The following is a 21239-nucleotide window of genomic DNA, read 5'->3' on the forward strand; positions in this document are numbered from 1 at the left end:
CGCATTATATTGACAAGGACTGTTACGACTGGCCCGTGTGGTAAACAACTTGTGTCCCGTTGCCAAAACCACGGCGAAAGCCCAGACGTTTCGAATACGCCGTGCCGCCCGCAAGCGTTAAAAAACGCAGAGGAAGCCGCATAGGCTGAAAGAGCCTTTGTGCACGCATTCTCGCCTGCTTCCCTTCCGCGCGCGCGACACCCCGATGTCTGCGTAGGCTCGCCAGTGCTGTCTCCCTTGAGTGAGCGAAACGATGAAGGGAGACCGAGGAGTTCTCCTCAGCGAGGAAATTGCCGACTGTCTCTGTGTGTGCGCGTCAGTGCCTTTCGCTCTGCTGGGCCAGTGGCGGTTAGAAAATTCTTTGAAAGGGCTTACATATACCCAGCGGTGGAGGCAAGCGTGGAGAGCGTTCGCTCTCTCCTCCTGAGAGAGGGCGTTCCAAAGAATCTATAAAAGACGCCCCCGCCAACGGGCTTCAGCCCTGAGGATCCTCCAGCACAAGCGAACAACTTTCTGTGGCAGTGAAGGGAAAGCTTCGGGCGAGTGGCTGCTGCACATGTGTTACGGCGCCAAGTAGTCAGCCAGCGTTTGACAGTGCTATTGGTTTCTCGGAACAGACGCTGAATCGACGCAGCTTCACGTGCGACGGTTTCGCGTTTGCCCAGGCGCGGAATGGAAAAGCCGTAAAATAAGTAAACTCTTATTTTCAGTGGTGTGTTTTACCGTATTTAACTGTTGTTAATGAGGTGTTTATGTTTTCTCTTCCCCAGCTTAAACTAACGTGGATAACAACACGGGACTCTTTTCAGAAGCGCTCTCACTTGTGCGCGCTTTGCCTGCGTGGCTTTCCCTTCATTGCAATAGAAAGTCGTCCGCGAGTACAGGGTCTTGACTATTTCGCTGCACATGTTAAAAAGAAACGAAAGATTTTGCACACACCGCTGCACTGTTCTTGCTCAAATTTTGCAGAAAGATTGCATTTTGTCGTCGACTCCGTTAAGTATAACACTTGGCACGATTAGTCACCTATTTTTTAAGACAAAAATGAGAAACTCTTTTCGCCTATGCGAAAAATCGCGTCTGAAAAGCCGGCCCTGCCACAGATTTGTGTTGCCACCTGCAGGCAGCAGCAGGTGCCGCCTAAGTGGCCGATTTCAAGATGCCGTCTCGTTTTTCTCCTATGATCTCAGCATAACCTCGCTTGCTTTGCTGCGAAGCATAGATAATAACGCATTTCTAACCCAAATAAACTTACTTTTTCTGCAATCCTTTTCTTCAATCGCTTTCATGTCGCCTGTTTTCGTCGTGCTGCTGCAGACGGCGACGTGCTTTTGTAGTTTAGCGAAGATTTGCTAAGGCAAGAGGTGCGTTCTTACAGCTCGGCTTCATTTTTTGGCACGGTTTCACAATGCCGTTGTTTTCTCCAAGCAAGGAGGCGGCCTCTGTCTCGTGGTTGCTGCAATCAGGTTCATTTGGCGCAGTAAGGACAAACTTCAAGGAGAGATTTCACTGGTGGCCTCCCTCTAGAGACTGCATCCGGCGGTGGAAGAATAGACTTGAACAAAGCGGCACCTTGCAGAAGATGCCAAGAAGGGACAAGGGGGAAGCTCACCAAAGCTTGGCTGATGCTATTGAAGGTGCTTTTATTTTAAATGCCTCAATGTCCACGCAGTGCGCTGCTTCAATATTCGGAGTGCGTCCCGCAATTAACGGTAGCAAAGCGCTGAAGAAGAAGTGGTATCGCCCTTACAGGCTAAGAGTATTGCAGCAGCTCTCGGACCAAGACAAGACCCTTCTGCTAGCCTTCTGTCTGGCAGAGCAGCACAAAATACGAATTAATCCGGGGCACCTCTGTTTCCTGCTGTTTAGTGACGATGCGGTGTTTCACCTGTCTGGCAATGTAAACAGGCAGAACACCAGGTATTGGTCGAAGATTGACCCGGACTTTCTGGCCACCGATCCGGTGAAGTCAAAAGGATTGGCAGTTTGGTGTGGTGTCTGGCGGGAAGGTGCTGTCGGGCCATTCCTTTTTGACGACGGGGTCACGGCTGAGAAGTACAAGAATATGCTGGAGACATAATTTTTGCAAGAGCTGGAGGATAACCACAAGCAAAAGAGTCTGCATATTCTAGCATGACGGCGCGCCAGCTCACTACGCCGAAAGCGTGCGTTGGATGGGTCGCCCAACATGCCGTGGCCTCCGCGTTCACCTGACCTCACACCCTGTGACTTTTTCCCGTGAGTATTCATTAAAGGCCACGTGTACAGCCGAGGAGCAATTGGCAGCACCGATGAACTGAAAGAGCGGATTGAGCAAACATTCACGTTAATTACAGACAGAATGCGTGCATCCGTGTCCAGCCACTACGAAGCACGGCTGCAAATGTGCATCGATGCTGACGGAGGGCATTGTGAACGCTAAGCACCCTTGTGGTTGTCGCGCCACCGAGTTTCCGCCTCTCCACCATTGATCAACCGAAAGGGTCCTCATCAGGACCCACAACATGACGCTCGGCAATAGTCGAGCAACCACGACTCTACCCGTAACCCTCTATAAAAGATATAATTGCAGCATGCACCACAAAAGATTCACACATGTTATCCAAACTTATTTGTGGTACGACTAAATCGTAATAGTAAACTACATAAGAGAAATATATATAAGGTAACATAAACGTAACTGACTGGAAAGAAAAACAAGAAGAAATTTATGCTGCACGTCATCTCTCTTTTGTTACAAGCAGACGACATGAAAGCGATTGCAGTAAATATTTGCGTAAAAAGTATGTTTATTTGGGTTAGAATGCGTTATTCTCTCTGTTTTGCAGCAAAGCAAGCTGTCATGTTGAGATCATAGGAGAAGCAAACAAGCTAAGGCGGCAGCAGCTCCTTCCTGCTGCTGCCGGCAGGCGGCGACACCAGTCTGTGCCAGGGCCGAGTTTCCGGTTGTGGGAAGTTCTGGGAGTTTCATAGTGTTTTATAGTGTTCATAGTGCGGAGGTTGTGGGAGTTCATAGTGTTTTTTTTCTTCTTTAACCTAGGTAGGACACGAGGCCGTATAATAGCTAGAGCTTGGGTGCGCAACCCACCGCCCCGTTCCAAAAAAGACGCTCATAACATCCATCCATTCATCCATCCAGGGCCGGCTTTTCAGACGCCATATTCCCCTAGGCGACAACAGCTTCTCATTTTTGTTTAAAAAACAGATACTAATCGTGCTAGTGTTATAGTAAACGAAGCCGACGACAAAATGCGATTGTTCTGCAAAATTTGCAAGAACAGTGCAGCGCTGAGTGCAAACTCCTTTTTTTTGAACACGCGAAGCGAAATATTCAAGACCCTGTATACAGTGTCTGTCGCTCTCAGTCAGGAAGCTTGTAAAGCTGACCGCTCCATAGCGATATACTTAAACGTCTTTGTTACTCGCAACGTCGATCGTATCGCGTCACTACCTGGGCCCCTCCCTACTGGGACAGCTTCAGACCACCAGGCCGACGCTACCTCTGCGGTCCTGGGTGCACAGTTTCAACATAACGCAGGCTCCCTCACTTGCAAACAGTGCGAGACCTATCGAACAAATAGACAGACCTTGTCGGAGTGCTCTGCAAACTCCATCTTCAAAAAGACAATACTTCTTAAACTACGACACAGCCAGTTACCCAGCAGCTGGGAGGAGTGGACTAGTCCCCACGAAAGTTTGAAAAACTATGGTCGTCGGTTCTGGTGCTCCACGTCATGGACGTGATGGACCAGGAGGCGTGAGCCTGCCAGGAGGCCCGGACTGGGGCGTTAGTTTCTTTGGAAGGAATAAATATTATTTATCTCTCTCTCTCTCTCTATTGCAGGACTGCTCTGCTCGTCAGAATCTTCAAACTTAGGGGGTGCCAGGAACATTGCCCTTCGTCAAATAAAGCGTATGCATACAGGAGGTGTATAACAGAATGCCAGAAAACGTGGTACGGCCCTCGAGGTTGTGTTGCGCACTATCCTGTGGCCACTCGGTGGGGCTGTGTTCAACGAAAATAAGGCGCCACATTTACTGCTATGACCACCGCAATTTTATTTATTAGCTCACGTAAATGTGTGAGTAGCTTCAAAATCTTCACAAAAGTAATGTATTTGCATAATACGTGTATTTTGTGCTAAAGAAGAGCCATACATTCCAGGAACGTGCTTATTACAATAATCCTGATCCCAGAGTCAGAAGCGTTATCCCCACTTTTATGCTGTGGGACACGTCATCCGCTATTCATATATAGATACACGTTTGTACGTTTCCCCAATGCTAAAACTCTCATCGCTGATTCATTGGTATAACGAACGTACGAAAGGATCCTCACAGTGCTTGCTCCCCTATGATATGTCTGAAAACAGGCGTGACTGCTGAACTTTTGAAAACATTACCGCAAACGATTTTTTAGCGGGTAGCTTTAGAACCGTCACGCCGGGCGATGACGCAGGTTTTGTGGCTCAGAAGGTTACACGAAGCCTTAGCTAGAACTGCTACTGCAGTAAAATGTTTTTTTTTTTTTTGCGTCAGTCTACAATCACAATTGTTTTATTTATGCATTGGCCAAAGCCACTTCAGTGCTTGAGAACTGAGAATAGCAATGCCTACAAAAAATATAAGTGTGAGCCTTTTGGTAACGCTAACCAGTCTCTTAAATCAAGGTGATCTTCCAGGACCAGAAAAGTTGAATTTTATGGAAAGTCGATTTTGCTATTTGAAGCAATAACGTTTTCTATTTATTGATTACGTATAGAAACCATACAGTAAAAACGATAGGACAAATTCGGGTGAGCTACCCTCACTTTAGGGGCGCATACATACACCGTGCTGTAAGCTTCTGGGCCTGTATCCAGAAAAACCTCTTGTGCTATAATTGTTCGCAAGAGAAACTTTCTACCATTACTGATACTCGATATGTGAGCGAAGGCTCCCGGCTTGTGGCAAAGAGCTCTTCCAAACGAAAAGCTTTGTAGATTCAGCTCATGAAAACTATGCCAGCGACTCAGAAGAATTTCGTTATCGTGGCGCTGCAATAATCGTTCTGGAACGGGGTAATAATGCGGGTGGGGCAGGGGGAGAAATACGCACCATGATGGACGCTCCAGCGACCGTTCCTACGAGGACTGGATTTGGGCTCTGCACAGCCAGCAGCAAGATGTAGGCCGCGCAGCCGAGTCCGCCCGCCGTGATGAACGTGAGTCCCCCGAGGCTCTTGAGAGGCAGCAGAGCGGCCACGGCGCACGACACCGGGTTGGCGATCACCGCAAGGTTGGTGGCCAGGTGGTACGCCAGCTGGCCGTACGGAAGGCTCGAATAGGTCTGCGAATGAACGTTATGCACTTTCGTGTCAGAGTGCGCATCAGACCGCTCTACAACTAATATCACTGGTGGTATCACTCGTACTGGTAAGAAGAAAGAGTAACGATGGCACACAGTATTATTGATGCATTTCTCCGGGTGTCTAAAATTAATAGGAGGCTTGTAGAAAATGGCCTATGATTAGCGTACGGGATAGCAAGCATATCACAAAAAAGGTACGCACACTAATACACGATGAAACACCCAGGTTACTCGTAGAGAGAAGAAATAACAAGTTGAAAAAAAAAACAAGATATAAAGAAACTTTCAGGAAATAAAGTCATTGCATGACATTACTAGTGCATTCATAGAAGATACTGCAACCGAAAGACTGTAGACAGTAAAGCAGTACGTCAGTTAAACAATGAACGATGCAAGCCGCCAACACATCTCGACAAGTAACACACATACTGTACACATAAATACACAAACACAGATAAATATAACACACACACACACACACACACACACACACACACACATATATATATATATATATATATATATATATATATATATATATATATATATATATAATACAAGGAAAAGTTCCGTAGGTCCGGTGCATAGGTAGTTGAAGAAACGGAGCACACTTACGAAAATTGCATCTTTAATGGTTTAACGTTTCGGCCGTGGCACGGCCTTCGTCAGAATAAAAACGAAGGCCGTGCCACGGCCGAAACGTTAAACCATTAAAGATGCAATTTTCGTAAGTGTGCTCCGTTTCTTCAACTATATATATATATATATATATATGCACAAATGCATAAGAACTTAGGTGGAAATGGTATCAAGGAGTTTCTTCAGTTATTTGCTTCAGCTCACAGCAAGGATGTTGTGGACAAGAGGACTCAATATTTTAGGAATATAAGCCGCACGGATGGTATGTCCATAAAAATTATGTGCGTTCGATACTAAAGAGCATGCAATATATCGTAATTTAGAGCGGGATAATCCTTCCGAAAATAATGCGTTTGTGTAAACTGCTCATTAAAAATATTTGCACGCACGTTCGTGGGCTAGTGAGCCGTTCTTGGAAACTGCACTTTTGGGTCCAATGCATCATTTCTCTTCAATATGTAACAACTACCGGGCTGGTCAGTAGCATTTGCAATCGTGTACCTTACACCCCTGTCAGCGAAGCACAATTAAGTAGCCCGATGAACAGAGCAAATGGGAAGGGACCACACACTGCACAAAATGCAGGCTTTTAACACGTTACGGAAATCCTTCAAACAAGTGTTTCAAGAAACCTGAGTGAAAATAAACATTTAAGCATTTCACAGTTTGCATGCGTGACCACAACATAGAAGGTGAAGAGTCGGAAATGTGAAGAGATAAGAATATTTCCGAAACGGCTTCAAGGAACTAATTTTCACGCAGATTAATCTAGTTCTTTGTCGAAGTACAGTCGTTGCAAAAGTTTCCTGAATGTAGCTATTAGCAGCAACGGCGTGCAGCTGGTGTGACAATACACTAAAACCATGCCACTTCTGGATTCAAAAAAAAAAAAAAGGAAACTTCAATCTTAAAGCTCCACGTTTTGAAATAGCTGTTCCAAATAATTGAAAAAATAAATGTTGGGAGATACGTTTACTAAAATGTTGATGAGAAAGGGCACCATAATTAGGCCTAGCTGAACGCTGGAGTCGAGTTAATGTTTAGTTCTAAACTTGTCCTTAATTCATTTCCCAAATTACCTGTGTGCGATTAGATAGACGGCCACTTAATCAATGCATAGAAACGCCAAAACGAAAGCTTATACAGTGCCTCCAAGTTGATCCCGTGCCTAGCCAAGCGAAAAGCTTACTGTAAACACCGTTTTTTTTTTTTTGTTTCGGTCAGCTTGCAAAGACTCGTTAAACAACGTGCAGTTTCCCTGAAGGACCCCACAGACGGTGTACGGCCTCCGTTAAGGGCCGTTTACTTGGCACATTCTGTCCTCCCTTCAGAAGCCGGGTATACAGGGTTATGCGCCGCGAGCCGCGCCAGTACCAACGCCTGGCCTGGCACCGAAAGCGAAAGACAACCGCACGTGGAAAGGAGCGTAGTATGAAACTGGGCGCCCGTGTTAGCGCGGTTGTAGAAAAACCATTTACGTTCAATTAAATCTGTTTGTTATTAGCCACTGTGCACTGTTTAACGTAACGTAAATGTCTTGAATGGAGCAAAACCACGCAATTTTCACCAATGGCACGTACGGGAGAATTGGCAGTTAAATACTGCAGCCATTTCATCCGGCTCTCTTAAGTAGAAGGCTCACGACAGACGTTTTCAGAGCACTGCGGAATGGAAGGTTGTCTCTGAAAATGCGGCACAAACTGCAAAACTTTCATTATGCGAAGAATGGTTGGGCAACGAGCGCGCGGCGCGCCTTTCGCCTCGATTTCTTCCTGTCCTGGCTTGCGCGAGCAGCCGCGGTGCTCCTTGCAAGTGTTGCCGTCGCTTGGTCTGGTTCGACATCGAGCTGCTTTCTGTAAAATATATTTACGCGATGTCCGATCATACACTGACGTCAGGGAGCCACTGTGTGGCATTTGGCTGCAGTATATAACTACAACGAAGCCCTTGGTTGCTCGAACACGCAACGTGCGATGGCAGCTGCAGTGTGAGGCTGTAAACTATTTCGGTTGCATCGGCTCCCACTCGACGACGAGGAACGGTGTCTGCAGATTGCCAGCGTCAGTTGAAAAAAAAAAAGAGAGCTGACTATTTACCATATGATCACTTGGTGCGGGAAGTGAAACATAAAAGTGCTCATGTACGATCAACTCAGTTCAATTTAGAAACATTCAAGCGGCAATTGTGAATGAACTTGCGGCAGCCACCAGCATCGCTTTCATGCATTTCGATATTGTTAGGCATCGTGTATGAGGTTGATGGCGTGGCTCAAACACAGTGGTAACGGCGTTTGGTAAAAGCACATGACGCATAAGATTTGCGCATAAGATAAGCACCGCCACTTTGCCCTGTGTTGCAGTTATATCAAACATGCACCACATAAAAAACAGTGTGAAGACGCTTTGTGAAGAAAAATTTTTCGGAAAACGGTGCGTAAAACAGGACAACTGAGCAAGAGTGAACAGAAAGATCGGCTTTTATCGCACTTCGCCTTGTACGGTACGCTCTTGTCATTACACGGAACGAATTTATTGGGGTGAATAAATAGCCTACAAGAATGGTTCCACCACTTGCCAAAGTAAATAGCAGAACAACGCTCACACTATTGCAGTTGTCTCGTATGTTTCTTGAACTACTCATTCGTGCTAAAGCACAGCCTAGGTAAACTACAGGGCTAACGTTGCAATAATGGTACATTTGTAAAACGAATGTTTATAGATACAAAACTGTTCACAGAGACGATTGTAGGGACATCCGCGCACATCTTGCATTAGGTGCTCTGTCTGCCTCACGACAGCAGGAATGCTGGCCATGCTGAGTTAAGTCACTTTAGCATGTCTCGCAGAATCTTCTGCATCGTAAACGTTGTCAAGTAAAAAGACCGTGTAAGCGACCGTCACAGTCCATGTACCTATAACATAAAACACGGAGAATTCGCCCAAGTCTGCAAGTTGGCGAAAACAAACAGGTCATAGATGGCGCCACTGCACGTGCAATATGGCGGTGCATTGGATGAAACGGTTGATATGAGAGCGCGACCAGTGCGCTTCCAAACACAGTAGACGCTCCGAGCTCAATTAGTACTCATATCCTCCAGGCCGCACAGCGCCGGCAACGCTCGGTCTAGACAGTGCGCTGAACGCTGTGTACTATGAGCAGAACATGTACGATTGAGCCGGTGAGATTACTCTGGCGAGCTACGCGACTGTTCCCGAGCCAAACTACTCGCGCGGCGCCGACGTGGGCGCCGCGCATAGATTTTACTGTGATTTTACGCAAAAGGTGGTGACTTTCTTCAACGGAGCGGCATCCACGGCAAGAGAATTTCAACAGCGACTCTGGGCCGAACCTTTCGTCGAGACAGTTCGGATCGATTGCTCCGAAATGTTTCAGTTCCCGTTTAGTCCGAAGATGACAGAAAAAAAAAATATCGGTTCGGCTCTGGTTCAGGTGAAAATCATTCAGCTCCGGTTTTTCGGTCAGTTTCGGTTAGGTTCGACACCCTACTTGACTTCCCATCTCTAGCATCCGTTGCAAGGTCTGAGGACCGAGCACCTAGGTCTCGCAATCATATCTGGCAGCATGTCTTACTTTCCCTTTCCTTGTTTTTTTGCTTCAGGTGCTGCGGCAAACGTGTTGTCTGTGCGATGTTTTCTGTCGGCGGTTGATTTCATGAAGCTTGGCAGCTCGTTTTGTCCACCATCGTTAGCCGGAACGACGCTGTTGCACACTGTAGGTTGTTACCATATACAGTAATTAGGCTCCTGAGGACCAGTACAGTCTCTCTGTAGAAGCTAAGACGCAGGAAAAGCGGGTAACGCCGCTGAAGATAAACGGACACACCGTCCAACCTCTGCTGCGCTTGGAGAGTAGCCCCTCAACGTTCTCCCTATGAACTGGTGGAGCCACCGCGCAATCACTGCTGGTAGCATATGAAGCTTTTGCATTAAGTGACGGAGAAGTTTCGTGACCAGTAAAAAGTATCATAGCACTCTGCTATATGTGTATCTATGCCGTTTGTGCAAGGTTGATGTTACATTATTTCCCCTGCAAGGTTGTTCAAGCCAGCTCTTACGTTCCTGACTAATTAATTGCTGAGAATATTGGAGAATTGCAGCGCGCTAAAAATGTCAGAAGATATGTCTTTTATCTTAAATCTCAGAATATGAAAAAGTTGAAAAGAATATTAGTGCTCAGAATCTGAAAGTGATGCATTTCACTGGCACCACTCTTTACGACCAGTGGGCCCTGTGTGATGAAATTGCAGGCCTTACACGGCGTGTTAAAGCTTTTTAAGGTGCAAAAAGCTTTAGCGCACCCCCGTGTTGTCGCACCGGCATATAGATCAACGCCGACTATTGAGCTCTAGCACAGCGCTAAACCTTGCTATCGTTGTCAGTGCTCCACCCTTCGGGCGAAACTGCCAATGTTATCACCATCCACAAGTTCGAAATGAGCTTATCTTGCACCCACACTTGATTTTCACTCATTTAGACCACCCTCATAGAAGGGATACACAGTTGTGCAGAACTAACGTTTTCTTAGAGTAATTGATACTCCGGACTTCCAAAGGGTGCCAAAGCCTCCCCATCGAGTCAGTCGCTATCAAGGATCATCACCTGCTTAAAACGCATTAAGCAAAACTGTATAAGTATAAAATGTGCTCTATGTCCGGTCCTGTAGTGTTACTTGTTTTTATTTTTTAACTTCTTAACCACTCCTCTAATGTCTGCGGCTCTCAGGGGACTTTAAATAAATAAATAAATAAATAAATAAATAAATAAATAAATAAATAAATAAATAAATAACGAACTGTGTAACTAACTAAATAAATATATAATTAAATAAGCACTCAGTAGTCAACAATTGACGGTGATTAAAAAAGAAAGACTAGCCAGACTACATGCGCCGGTCTCTAGGGTGGCGGAACTCAGTAGGCAACGAGAATGAGGGCTAAGCAAAGGGCTAAACACAGGATGTCTGCAGCATAGCCGCCGCTACATTTGTTCACTGTGCTGCACACAGTCAGTTTGTTTATCTTAGGTAGATTGCGGAAATTACTCCGCTACGTCTTCCCCCTCACAAGGTGGGTCACATTGGTGGGGAAGTGCACACCTGTATGGCGAGCAGGACGCCGTTTCCGAGGCAGGCGATGACGGCCTGCAAACCCAGCACGAGCCACCACTGAGAGCGCTTGAGGCGGCCTTGCCTGCTCAGCGAAGAGCTCTCGCCCGAAGAGCGGCGGACTCCAGCCCCACTATTTTCGCTCGTGGCAGTGGCCACTTCGTTCTCGGGCTCGTAGCCCCGATTGTCAGCCGCACCATACCGCAGGCCTTTTTTCTTGTCGGGAACCTGCGAGAGCAAAGAGCCAAATGACGTTAACACCGAACGCTGCGAAGGAACGATGTGCTACAGGCGTGGCCATCACCTGTAATCAAGTCTAGAGCACAGTACCACATGTCATTATTAGAAAAAGTTCGGATACATAAAATGGATTCCTGCACTTGAATAAATCACTGGAAATTAAAAGGTACACCAGGCCACTGTCGTTTCCGCTTCCTGCGCCCTTGCCGCCCTTGCACACGCGACGTCGCTCCTTACGGATAGGGCCGATACATGGCACCGCGCGCAGTGCTACCGGCGCAGCGTTCTCCAGCATTTGGTAAACCCTGATAAATTATATCGCCGCCCACCCAGCACATTCCGAAGGTCCTTCTTGGCCGAGCCCAGACCCGCGATCTTCTGTCCCCAGCAAGGCTACACTTCATAAACCCGCACTCATACCTGAACGCCAAGTGCCCAACATGCCTGGCCAGAGGTACGGCCGCATATCTGTGGAGTTTCCCTGTCGTGGACACAATCCAAAAAGGACACTTCACTTCCTGGCGGGCACCAACCTGACACCCTGGAGGAGTGAATTGATTCGCCAATGCAGATCGGGCCCAACGGCTCATCCAGCCTTGACATGTTTTTCGGGACTATTTCAGGGAAAAGGAAGGGCCCAGTGACCTCTTTGCAGAACCGACCTCGGGACCAGTCCACCTTGAGGAAGAAGACAACACTGGTGCCCCCCCCCCTCCCCCCCCCGCCCCCATAGAGCATCTCTGTTCTGCTGCGAAGTGTAACATATGAAATGCAGGAATAAAGGCGCTTAAAAAAGGACCTTGTGAGAGCACTGCTTGACGCTTTTCGTCATATGACGGCGCTTTTGTTGCGTTTTTCGACGCAGGCATTAAGAGGACCATGTTTAGTAAGTGTATATGCGAAATATTTGTGACGGCGCTTAATCTCCGCCATTACGAGCAGAATGCTAGAGCGTTCGAAGATGCGTGACTGCTTCTCATGCTTCCCGGCAGCTTCTACTTATGTAACCGCAATGCTTTCCTGGAAACGCTGGCGGCGAACATTATGCACGAAAACAAGCTTTCTGGTTCTTTTTTGATGGTGTTGCCAGAAACCGGGCGGGCCACGCCGCTCCTACTAATACAGACCTCAAACGGCAGCTGGAAAATGTGTTTGCTTTAGAGCTTCCGCGTAACAACATTATGTTTTCTTGTATATTCAAATTGTCATTCAACGTGATCACGTCTGTAAGTTGTGTGCAAGTCGTACTGTACAAATGTTCTGACGCGTTTAACATTGAGAAATTCAATTAGTTCAGTAATGTCTCTGCACCACGAGGAGCGCCTGCATGGTTCGGGATGATGATTATGATGATGATGATGAAAAACTTTATTTATCCCTCTTTAAAGGGAAGGGGGCAATGGAATAGACGGTGGGGGGAGGAACTACTTGATTCCCTCGACTGCGGACGCGGACGCCGGATTTTAACGCGATAGCATTAATGGCCCCGTGTCGCAGGGAACCCAGTGTCGGCGGAGTTATCCGTCAGAAAAAATGATCCCCAAACGCAACCACGCAGGTCCCCGGCGTGGCGAAGAGGCGTCACTGATATAATTGAATTTATCAAAGTGAAATGCGTCAGGATATTTCTAACGTCCGGCTTACGGACAACCTACACACATGACAGCGTCGGATTGTAAATTCAATATACAACAAAACAGTTTGAATATACGAAAAACATAATATTGTTACCTGTAAATAAAACACAAACCCCCTTTTCCTTGTTCACGGGGGTATGAGCCATTGATGACTCACTGGTTGTAGCCTCTGCCTTAAGGGGATAAGCGCCGTTGTTGAATCACGGCTTGTAGCCTCTGCCTTACGGAGTATGAGTCCTTGATGAGTCACTGCTTGTACCCTCTGCCTTACGGGAGTATGAGCATTGACGAGTCACTTCTTGTAGCCTCTGCCTCAAGGGGGTATGAGCCATTGATGAGTCACTGCTTCTAGCCTCTGTCTTACGGGGTTATGAGCCACTGCTCTGCCCTGCACTGCTGCTGGGATCGGCTCACCATTGTTTTGTATAGGACCCCTGTCGCAGAGAACTGACCCGCCGCGCAGAATCGGAGACCGCCTCTTCGAGTTCGGACCTCCTGGTTCAAAACAAGCGAGAACGCCTGGTAAGGTACAATGACATCACCAAGCGCTACCAACTAGGCAGGCGGTTGCTGCCCCTACCTCACCCCATGCTGAAACGTCGCCAGACAGTCATATGGCGACAATTGCAAACACAAACATTCCCCAGTCCGGTGCGACTGCAGCACATTTTCCCCGCGCAATACCCGACTGCTCTTTGCAAATTATGTCAGGAAACTAGAGCGACGCTGTCACACATGTTGTGGGAGTGTCGTGTTACATCAGCTACAATGGCAGTAGCTGCGGAGGCTCTTGCGTCGAAGTGGGCCGCCACTCTGCGCAGCTCCAACCTCAAGACACAAGAGTGGGCTGTCCAGCAAGCCCGAGAGGCGGCGACGAGGCAAGGCCTCGAAGTCCCCTCATCGGAGACCTGAGCCCGAGTCGTCAAATTTGCCGGATTCAAAATAAAGTTGTTTCCATCCATCCATCTGTCGCAGAATATCCGGCGTCGGCGCCAACGGGGCCCGATAACGTCATCGCGTATCACTCAAAGTTTAAGCGTCCTCCAAGCTTCTTCTGCGACACGGGATCCTTAACGCTCTCGCGTTAAAACCGAGTTCTCATATTTGCTGCGTAAGCATTCTTTGGCCAGTACCCCAGCCCCGTCATGCGAAATGTGTAATGCACAAGAATGCTTAATTTGCAAACACATTTAACATTTAATCATTACAATAGTGTAAATGTACAGGACTGCTAGCTTTGTAAGCGATATGGAACAATTTCAACAAAATTATACAAACAGAGGATACTCACAGAGATACATAGGTCGCCTTAGAATATGCATACGGAAGCTATAGCATGTGTGGGCCAACTGAAATTTTGGGATTGGTGAACTTGAAATTTGGGGGTGGGCCAACTTGAAATTTGTAAGTGGATCAACTTGACATTGGCGGGTAGGGGAAATTGAAATATGGGGTCGGTCAACTTAAAGTATGGGGGCGGCTGACGTGATATATAGGGGTGTGCAAACTTGAAATTTGGACATGGGTCAGACTAAATTTGGGGGTGGGCCAAATTATATTTGGGAACGGGCCAACTTGAAATTTGGGGGTGGGCGAACTCGAGATTTGGGAAGAATTCAACGTCAATTTAGGGTAAGTCAACTTGAAATTTGGGCGTAGGCCAAGTGAAATTTGGGAGTGCGCCAATTAATGTTTGGAGGTGAGCCAACATAAATTTGGGTGTGGGCCAACTTAAACTTGGGGCTATGCCTACCCATACCAAAACAACTCCAGTGGAGATTCTGCATTCTTTTTTCATGAAACGAGATATTGGGATTTTTAATTTTCTTGTTATCTGTTTGTTCGCAAGTATTTCTTCGTGTGTTTTAGTTTGCATCAAAACCTGAAATAACATGCCATTCCACATATGCAAAAGCTAACGTGTCCAGCTCTTTGATCAAAGCCGCTGGGATTTACAGTTAGAATGACAATTTCATAGGCCTTATTATATCCCCACTTGCCGGTAAACTACCCGAAGCAACTAGACAGAGGTCGGCATGGGCATTGCTCGTTAGTGACTGACTCGTATTTGTCAACTTGCTCCCAGTACAAGCGGCGGCTGCAGCGCCGACGCACAAATGGGACGGGAAGCGAAATGACACCACCTGTCTCTACCATCTGGATCAGGCTTCAGCTAGAGGTACAGCTAACCACAAAAGTTTACGGAACACGGGATCTCAGAAAACGTTTGATTTCCGTACAGCCTGTAACAGTAGTCAGTAAAACTAAACGTCACAATGCTGCTCACATATACTGGTAGAGGCTGTAGGGCGCATATTAGGCTCCTTTGTGAGGCTGCGAAGATATTCAACTTTCTTTCTCAGATTTCGCGGTCCGTATAACCTTGTGGTTGACTGTACGTGTAAGTATGCAAGCCCATTCACATTTGCGTGAGGACTAAGCCTAAACTTTGTGCCATTTTTTAGTTCACTTTGGCTGCAGCAACGGAAGCTTGAATCTAAACTGCTTCGTGGGTTGGGGTATCGCCGAGGGCTTCCGCATGCCGGGGGTTGTATAGTATGGGCTCTCCGCGATAACAAGCCCTATAGTATTCGGCCTCCGTGGCCCCCAACCTGGGGACCACTGTAGTTCCAGCTTTGACCCCCCCCGCAACTCCTTGGATGCCTTGGAAGTCGTGAGCAGCGTGGTTTATTATATTGCCAGGTGCTTTCACGAAGTCCGCGTCTGCCGGTATAGCTTTTATTTTCGCATGCTACGCGCTTTCCAGCGAGCACAGCGAAATAGCTACTAGGGATATTGGCGTTGTGGGTATATGGCGTACTTCTACACAAACTCTGATCTCCTAGGCGCGGCGCTGTTCTTCGTGTCTCTTCCGTGCGGTGGCTCCGCTGTCGCCAGCTGTGCTGGGAGCAGGTTTCATGTAGGCGATCCCGGAAGCTGGCTCCACTTTTTTGCCACACCAGTTGAAAGCTCGACAAATGCACTCGATAGAATGAATGTGCTGAGACCAACGACTGACACATATTGTGACACAGAAGAAAGGGGGTTAAATCGAGGGGCCCGATTTTTTATTATTTATTTATTCAGTTATTTATTTATTCAAATACCCTAAAGTACCGGGGAGGCATTACATAGGGGGGCGATAACAGTAAGCACAAAGCAACGCAGCACTACATGTGTACATAAGTCGTTGAGCGTTAACAGCATGTTGAAAGAAAAAAATCAAAATGAAATGACAGATAGCAACAAGCATCAACGAAACATGAAGGTTGCAGCTCAAAGTGACGTTTCAGGCTGGTAACAAATGCTTCGTGATGAGTGACACATGCAATGGTGCCACTGTGGGCAGCGCAGAGGAAAAAATCTTTTGACGAACATTTGTCTATGCCGCAACAAACACCTTTCTAGTACAAAAAAGGTTTGGCGTGGGTCTGTTTGCAGCAAAGAAAAACAGAAGTTGGTCGAGAGGAAACGCAATGCTCGCACTGACGATCGACCTTACGAAGGAAAATGAAGATAACTGCAACATACGCGCAAAGGATTAGAACTGAATGTTACTGTTACTTTGGTTGGCACCGACAAATGTGAAATTGATAAAGAGCGACACAAAGAAGACTGCACAAGATTAGACGGCAAGCGAACACGAATATTTTGTTCCCAGCGTTGAAACATCGCTGGAGGTTGAAGCCACTTTAACTGCCAGCCACCAGAAACGTGTCTATAAATTTCAGATCACGGACTGCCATGCGGTAAACATTGCTAAACTTTACTAGCACCACTTAAGTCTTCATCATGGCGGCAGAGAGTGTGTTGAAAATTGCGTTGCACAACAGGGACGCATTCTCAGGACCGGCGTTTATCGTCCTCACCAGTTCGTTCTATTCAAAGAAATGACGAAACGGATTCATCAATTATGACTTGACTCGTCTCCTGTCCTTCATATGTTTGCGATGATTGCCTCGCGCTGTTCATCGTTCCTTGTTCCAGCTCTAAACGTGCAATAAAAGAACATTGCGGGACCCGCGAACAGGTTAAGCACTCAGCTGAAGCGAATAAGCGAATAAAGTTTTTTTGTATCGGCCTGGTCGTAAGAAAGCCTCTCTTTAACTTGATCTTGCCGGTAGGTATGTGGCTATCGGAATTTTGTGGCACCTCTATAGGACCCATCACACTGCTGCCACAGGTGGCATGGCGCGTTGTCGGCAACTCGACGTCCCCTAGTTTCAGCGCTGTGGTTGATTTGGTGTCGGCACAGTGAGCAGATCGTAGCTGCAGCAGGTATTCTTTTCGCCACTATTTTCAAAAATATTTCTATCCAGAGTTTTCGGTAGGCATGCCTGCGAATGACATGTGCTTATTTAGAACAGTCGGTGACTTCGACGGTCTGATATGGAGTCCCAGTCAACCGTCGTCCCAGTAGAAGTTCGGCTGGTGATAACATGCAAGGTCCTCCCCTATCTGTGTCCATGAAAATCGGAGGCCTGGCGTTGAACACTGCTTCAACCTCAGAAAATACAGTATTTATTTACTAATAGTTCAGACGAGCTTTTCTGAGAATGGTATACAGTAGAGCTTTCAGTGAACGCACCACGGGCTTCCAGCCTTCCCCCCCTCCCCCCCCCCCCCCCCCGCTCCCGAAGGCCGTTGCGCGCAATAAACTTCCATGAAATTATTTTCGTTTTAATGTGTAGTGACTTCCTCTGCAGAGTGGAGTCACCTTATGTTCGCTGCATAGACAGCGAGGAACAGCTACTGCGTGCAGTTGTGGTAGTTGGTGGACGAAGTCACTCCATTCCTACTGCATATCGCCCGACAGAATTCCATCCCAATTGATCCCGCGAATTTGTGTCTTCTAGAAGAAGAGCTCAATGGCGATGGTATAGGGTCGTAGACGACGCAATGTGTAAAATATTCTTCATGCAGCCTGTGCGCAAACATATTTGTGCCCTTTTGAGCTCTTACATACTTAAGTAGATTTGCCACCTAAAAGCTAAATTTTACTCTTTTAAGAGCGCATTAGGCCAAGAACTTTGAACTTTTATAAAAAGCAACTATTTAGTTACTAGGTTTTCCCGTTCAATTTAAGCCAAGCGCCAGTCAATTTAATCCGAGCGCGAATCAGTATAACCGAAGCGCCATTCAAATTAATCCAACTGCCAATTATTTTAATACGAGCGCCGCTCAAGTAAAGCCAAGCACCACTGAATGTACTCCAAACGCCAGTGAACTTATTGTAAGCATAAAGCAGTTCAAGAGCCTTTGAATTTCAAGGGAACTGAGATATTCTGAGAATATTAGGGGTTAATACCTTGAAAATAAGAGGGCGACATAAGACATCAGTAGCTTTCCTACCATGTGACTAAGGACAACTTTTGGAGGTCTTTTTTTTTTCTGGCACGATCATCGAATGACACACTTGTTTCTTGCGCCGCACTTTCGGCTCACCTCCTGAGGCGATCGGTGAGAAAATTGAAAAGAAATCAGAAAAAAGATAGTACAGAACAAAAGTGATGGGTTTAATTACAGATATATCAGAGCATAGGTTTAGTTACAAGTTCAGTAACTGATGTGTTTGAAACAATTAGAATTAAACAGAAGTCACTGAGAAGACCGTGGATAAAATTCCAAATAAATCAGTAAAGAATAGAAAAAATAGTGCAGTACAAAATTCATGTGTTCCATTATAGACATTCTATTAGAGAATAAGGTTAGTTACAAGTTGATTTAGCGAAGTTTTTGAAACAATTAGAATGAGAAATCACGGAGACGACCGGAGACTAAATTCAAAATAAATCGGAAAAAATAGATAAGAAATTGTACAGTACGAAATTCATGAATATCATAACAGATGAGATATCAGAGCATAAGATTGTCTTGAATAATTAGAATTAGAAATCACCGATTAACGCACACCAAAGCAGAGACTCGTAGACTTTAGAGACCCGGTACGTGAGCATGACTTTGGCGAAATTTCTGAAAACGGGGAAGTGGACGTGATGACGTCACTAATTACGTCCCACACAAGAAGTTGACACGATATTTAACCGGCTAATTAATGGAAAACACTTGCCTCCGAGTTTGCTCGTGCGCTGCGTTCGCCTAATGCTAACCTAAAGAACAGCAATGCCGAGGTGCGAGTGCCACTAAAAGACACCTGTGTCAATGATTAGGGTCGCCTACCATTTTTTCCTTCTTTGTCATGAAAGAACACAGCAGGTGACAATTTTTTCAATTAGTTGAGAGAAAATGTGAGCATTAAATCGTTAAGGAAGTTAATGACACACGCACGATTTGGTCACCGCTACGAAACTGAAGAATAGAGAGTGATTCAGTGATAATCACTAGGCACTGGTAGACCTTGCCTGCTAGCTAATACCATTCACTATTTTGCTGCGAAATCCGTAGCCCCCTATAGAGTAAATGCTCAGGGCGTATGGTGAAACACAACTTTATTTACATTATTTACGGTAATTAGATCGAATGCAGTCCATGACGGAAGCTGTCTTTTCTTCTACTTTTTCGTCTTTTCCGTGCGTGCGCGCCCTCGCGAGCCGTGCAGTTGGCTTCTTTTTCTCTAGCTCTTCGAAGAAAGCAGAATGTTCTCTATCCTCCGAACCCCGGAAAGGCGCGCAGTTAGAGTCTGTTAGAGCGAAGAAAGTTCAATTAGGTACAGAAGATGGACGAGTTGCCGTATAACGAAGCCATTTGGAAGCTTCACCTAACACTTTCTGGTATTTTGATCACGTCACGAGGTACTTCTTGGATTCGTCCCGTCTTCCATAGTTGTCGTGGGGCATTTTCTTTTTAAAGAAGCACAAGTTCAGCTCTCATATTATTCGAAGCTTGAACATTGGCATAGTGCGCTGAAAGCAGGCTAAGAAGCTATTATCTTGTCCATCTTCTCCAAAAGTGCTCCAGTAACTGATTGCGATGAAGTCACTTTCTTGTGACCGTAGAAGATCTTGGCCCTGAGGTATCGACATCTTCGTTGTGGTAAGGAAGGCTTGTTAGTCGTTTACCGGTTAAGAAATGAGCCGGAGTAAGTATTTCCATTTTTGCTGGTGACGTTGACAAGTAAATGAGAGGCCAGGAGTTTACTACTGCCTCTACCTCATACAATGCCGTCGTTAATTCTTCTAGCGTAAGCTTTGTCTTGCCGAGGATCTTCCGGAGGCTGGTTTTCACAGTTCTTGTCAATCTCTCCCAGAAGCCGCCCCGCCCTCTTCGTGCAATGAACTTCCACTCTATTCTTTTTTGGAAGAAATAGACTTGGAGCTATCCACTGAACAGTACTCTTGCCAAGGAGGCGATTTCCTGTGACGCTTTCTTGAAAGCCTGCGCATTGTCTGTGTACATTACCTCAGGCAATCCACGATGCGATACAAATTGACGAAACGTGAGCAGAAGACTTTCTGCTGAGAGTCTGGTGGTTAATTAAAGGTGTACAGCTCTTGTGACGGCACAAGTAAATAATACAATGTAGGCCTTCGACGTACTGTCTTTGATGTAGAGAGGTCGAGCAAAGTCGATTCCAACTGCTTGAAAGGGATCAGATCGGCGTACTCGTTCACTTGGTAATGGTGCAACAGGTGCCCTGCTGGGCTGTGAGCATGTGTTGATGCAAGCGTTGCATCCTCGGATGACTTTCTTCACAGTTTTTTTTTTACAGAGAAACTGCAACTGAACTCCACGTTTAAGGTAATCCGCAGGATTATCAGTCCCAGGACAATGTCGCCACTGGCTCTTGTCAGAACAGCCTTCAATTTAGGCCACCCTATTCTCGACGAACGGCTTGCATTTCTTCGGAGACCCTTTTATCCAATGCGGTGTGACCTTGAAATCCGTCCAAAAGATGTTTCTAACGTGCACTTCTAAAGAGCAGCCTTCAGAAATTTTGCTAACCTTGCGTCGAGCAAAGCGCCAAGTAGCTCCAGTCTTGGCAAAGTCACTTTCTGCATAGGCGCCACTCGTGACTTCGCCAGTGTGAGGTGACTATGAGCCCGATTCTTTTGCTCAAGGAATTTCAAATAATTACAATTTCCATGTGCCCTCTGACTTGCATCACGAAATAAATGAAGCTGCATGGAGTGATTTTCGAGCCCAGTCTTGACCCAACGTGGGATAGTCGTAGAAGTAAGGTGATGCAGATTTGATCACCTATTTTGCCACTGTAAAGCAAGGTCCGAAGGCAAATCTGCGTACCAATCTGCCTGTCTCTGCGACAACTCCTGAAACAATATATTGGCTTCA

The 21239-nt window shown here is 46.4% G+C and overlaps 1 protein-coding gene across 7 annotated transcripts in view; it reads right to left on the reverse strand.

The window, feature by feature from the left end:
• The window catches only part of LOC126539907 (riboflavin transporter 2-like), a 106880-nt gene that overhangs the window by 1058 nt on the left and 84583 nt on the right, over positions 1-21239 (reverse strand). For all 7 annotated transcript variants that reach the window (XM_055075707.2, XM_055075706.2, XM_050186726.3 and 4 more), the window contains 2 exons: positions 11104-11340; positions 5098-5328 (listed from right to left, as the gene is read on the reverse strand). In XM_055075707.2, coding sequence (XP_054931682.1) covers positions 5098-5328; positions 11104-11340 — 468 coding nt within the window. The remainder of the gene's footprint in view (positions 1-5097; positions 5329-11103; positions 11341-21239) is intronic.

The sequence above is a fragment of the Dermacentor andersoni genome, chromosome 2, assembly GCF_023375885.2.
Source record: "Dermacentor andersoni chromosome 2, qqDerAnde1_hic_scaffold, whole genome shotgun sequence".
Taxonomy (NCBI): domain Eukaryota; kingdom Metazoa; phylum Arthropoda; class Arachnida; order Ixodida; family Ixodidae; genus Dermacentor; species Dermacentor andersoni.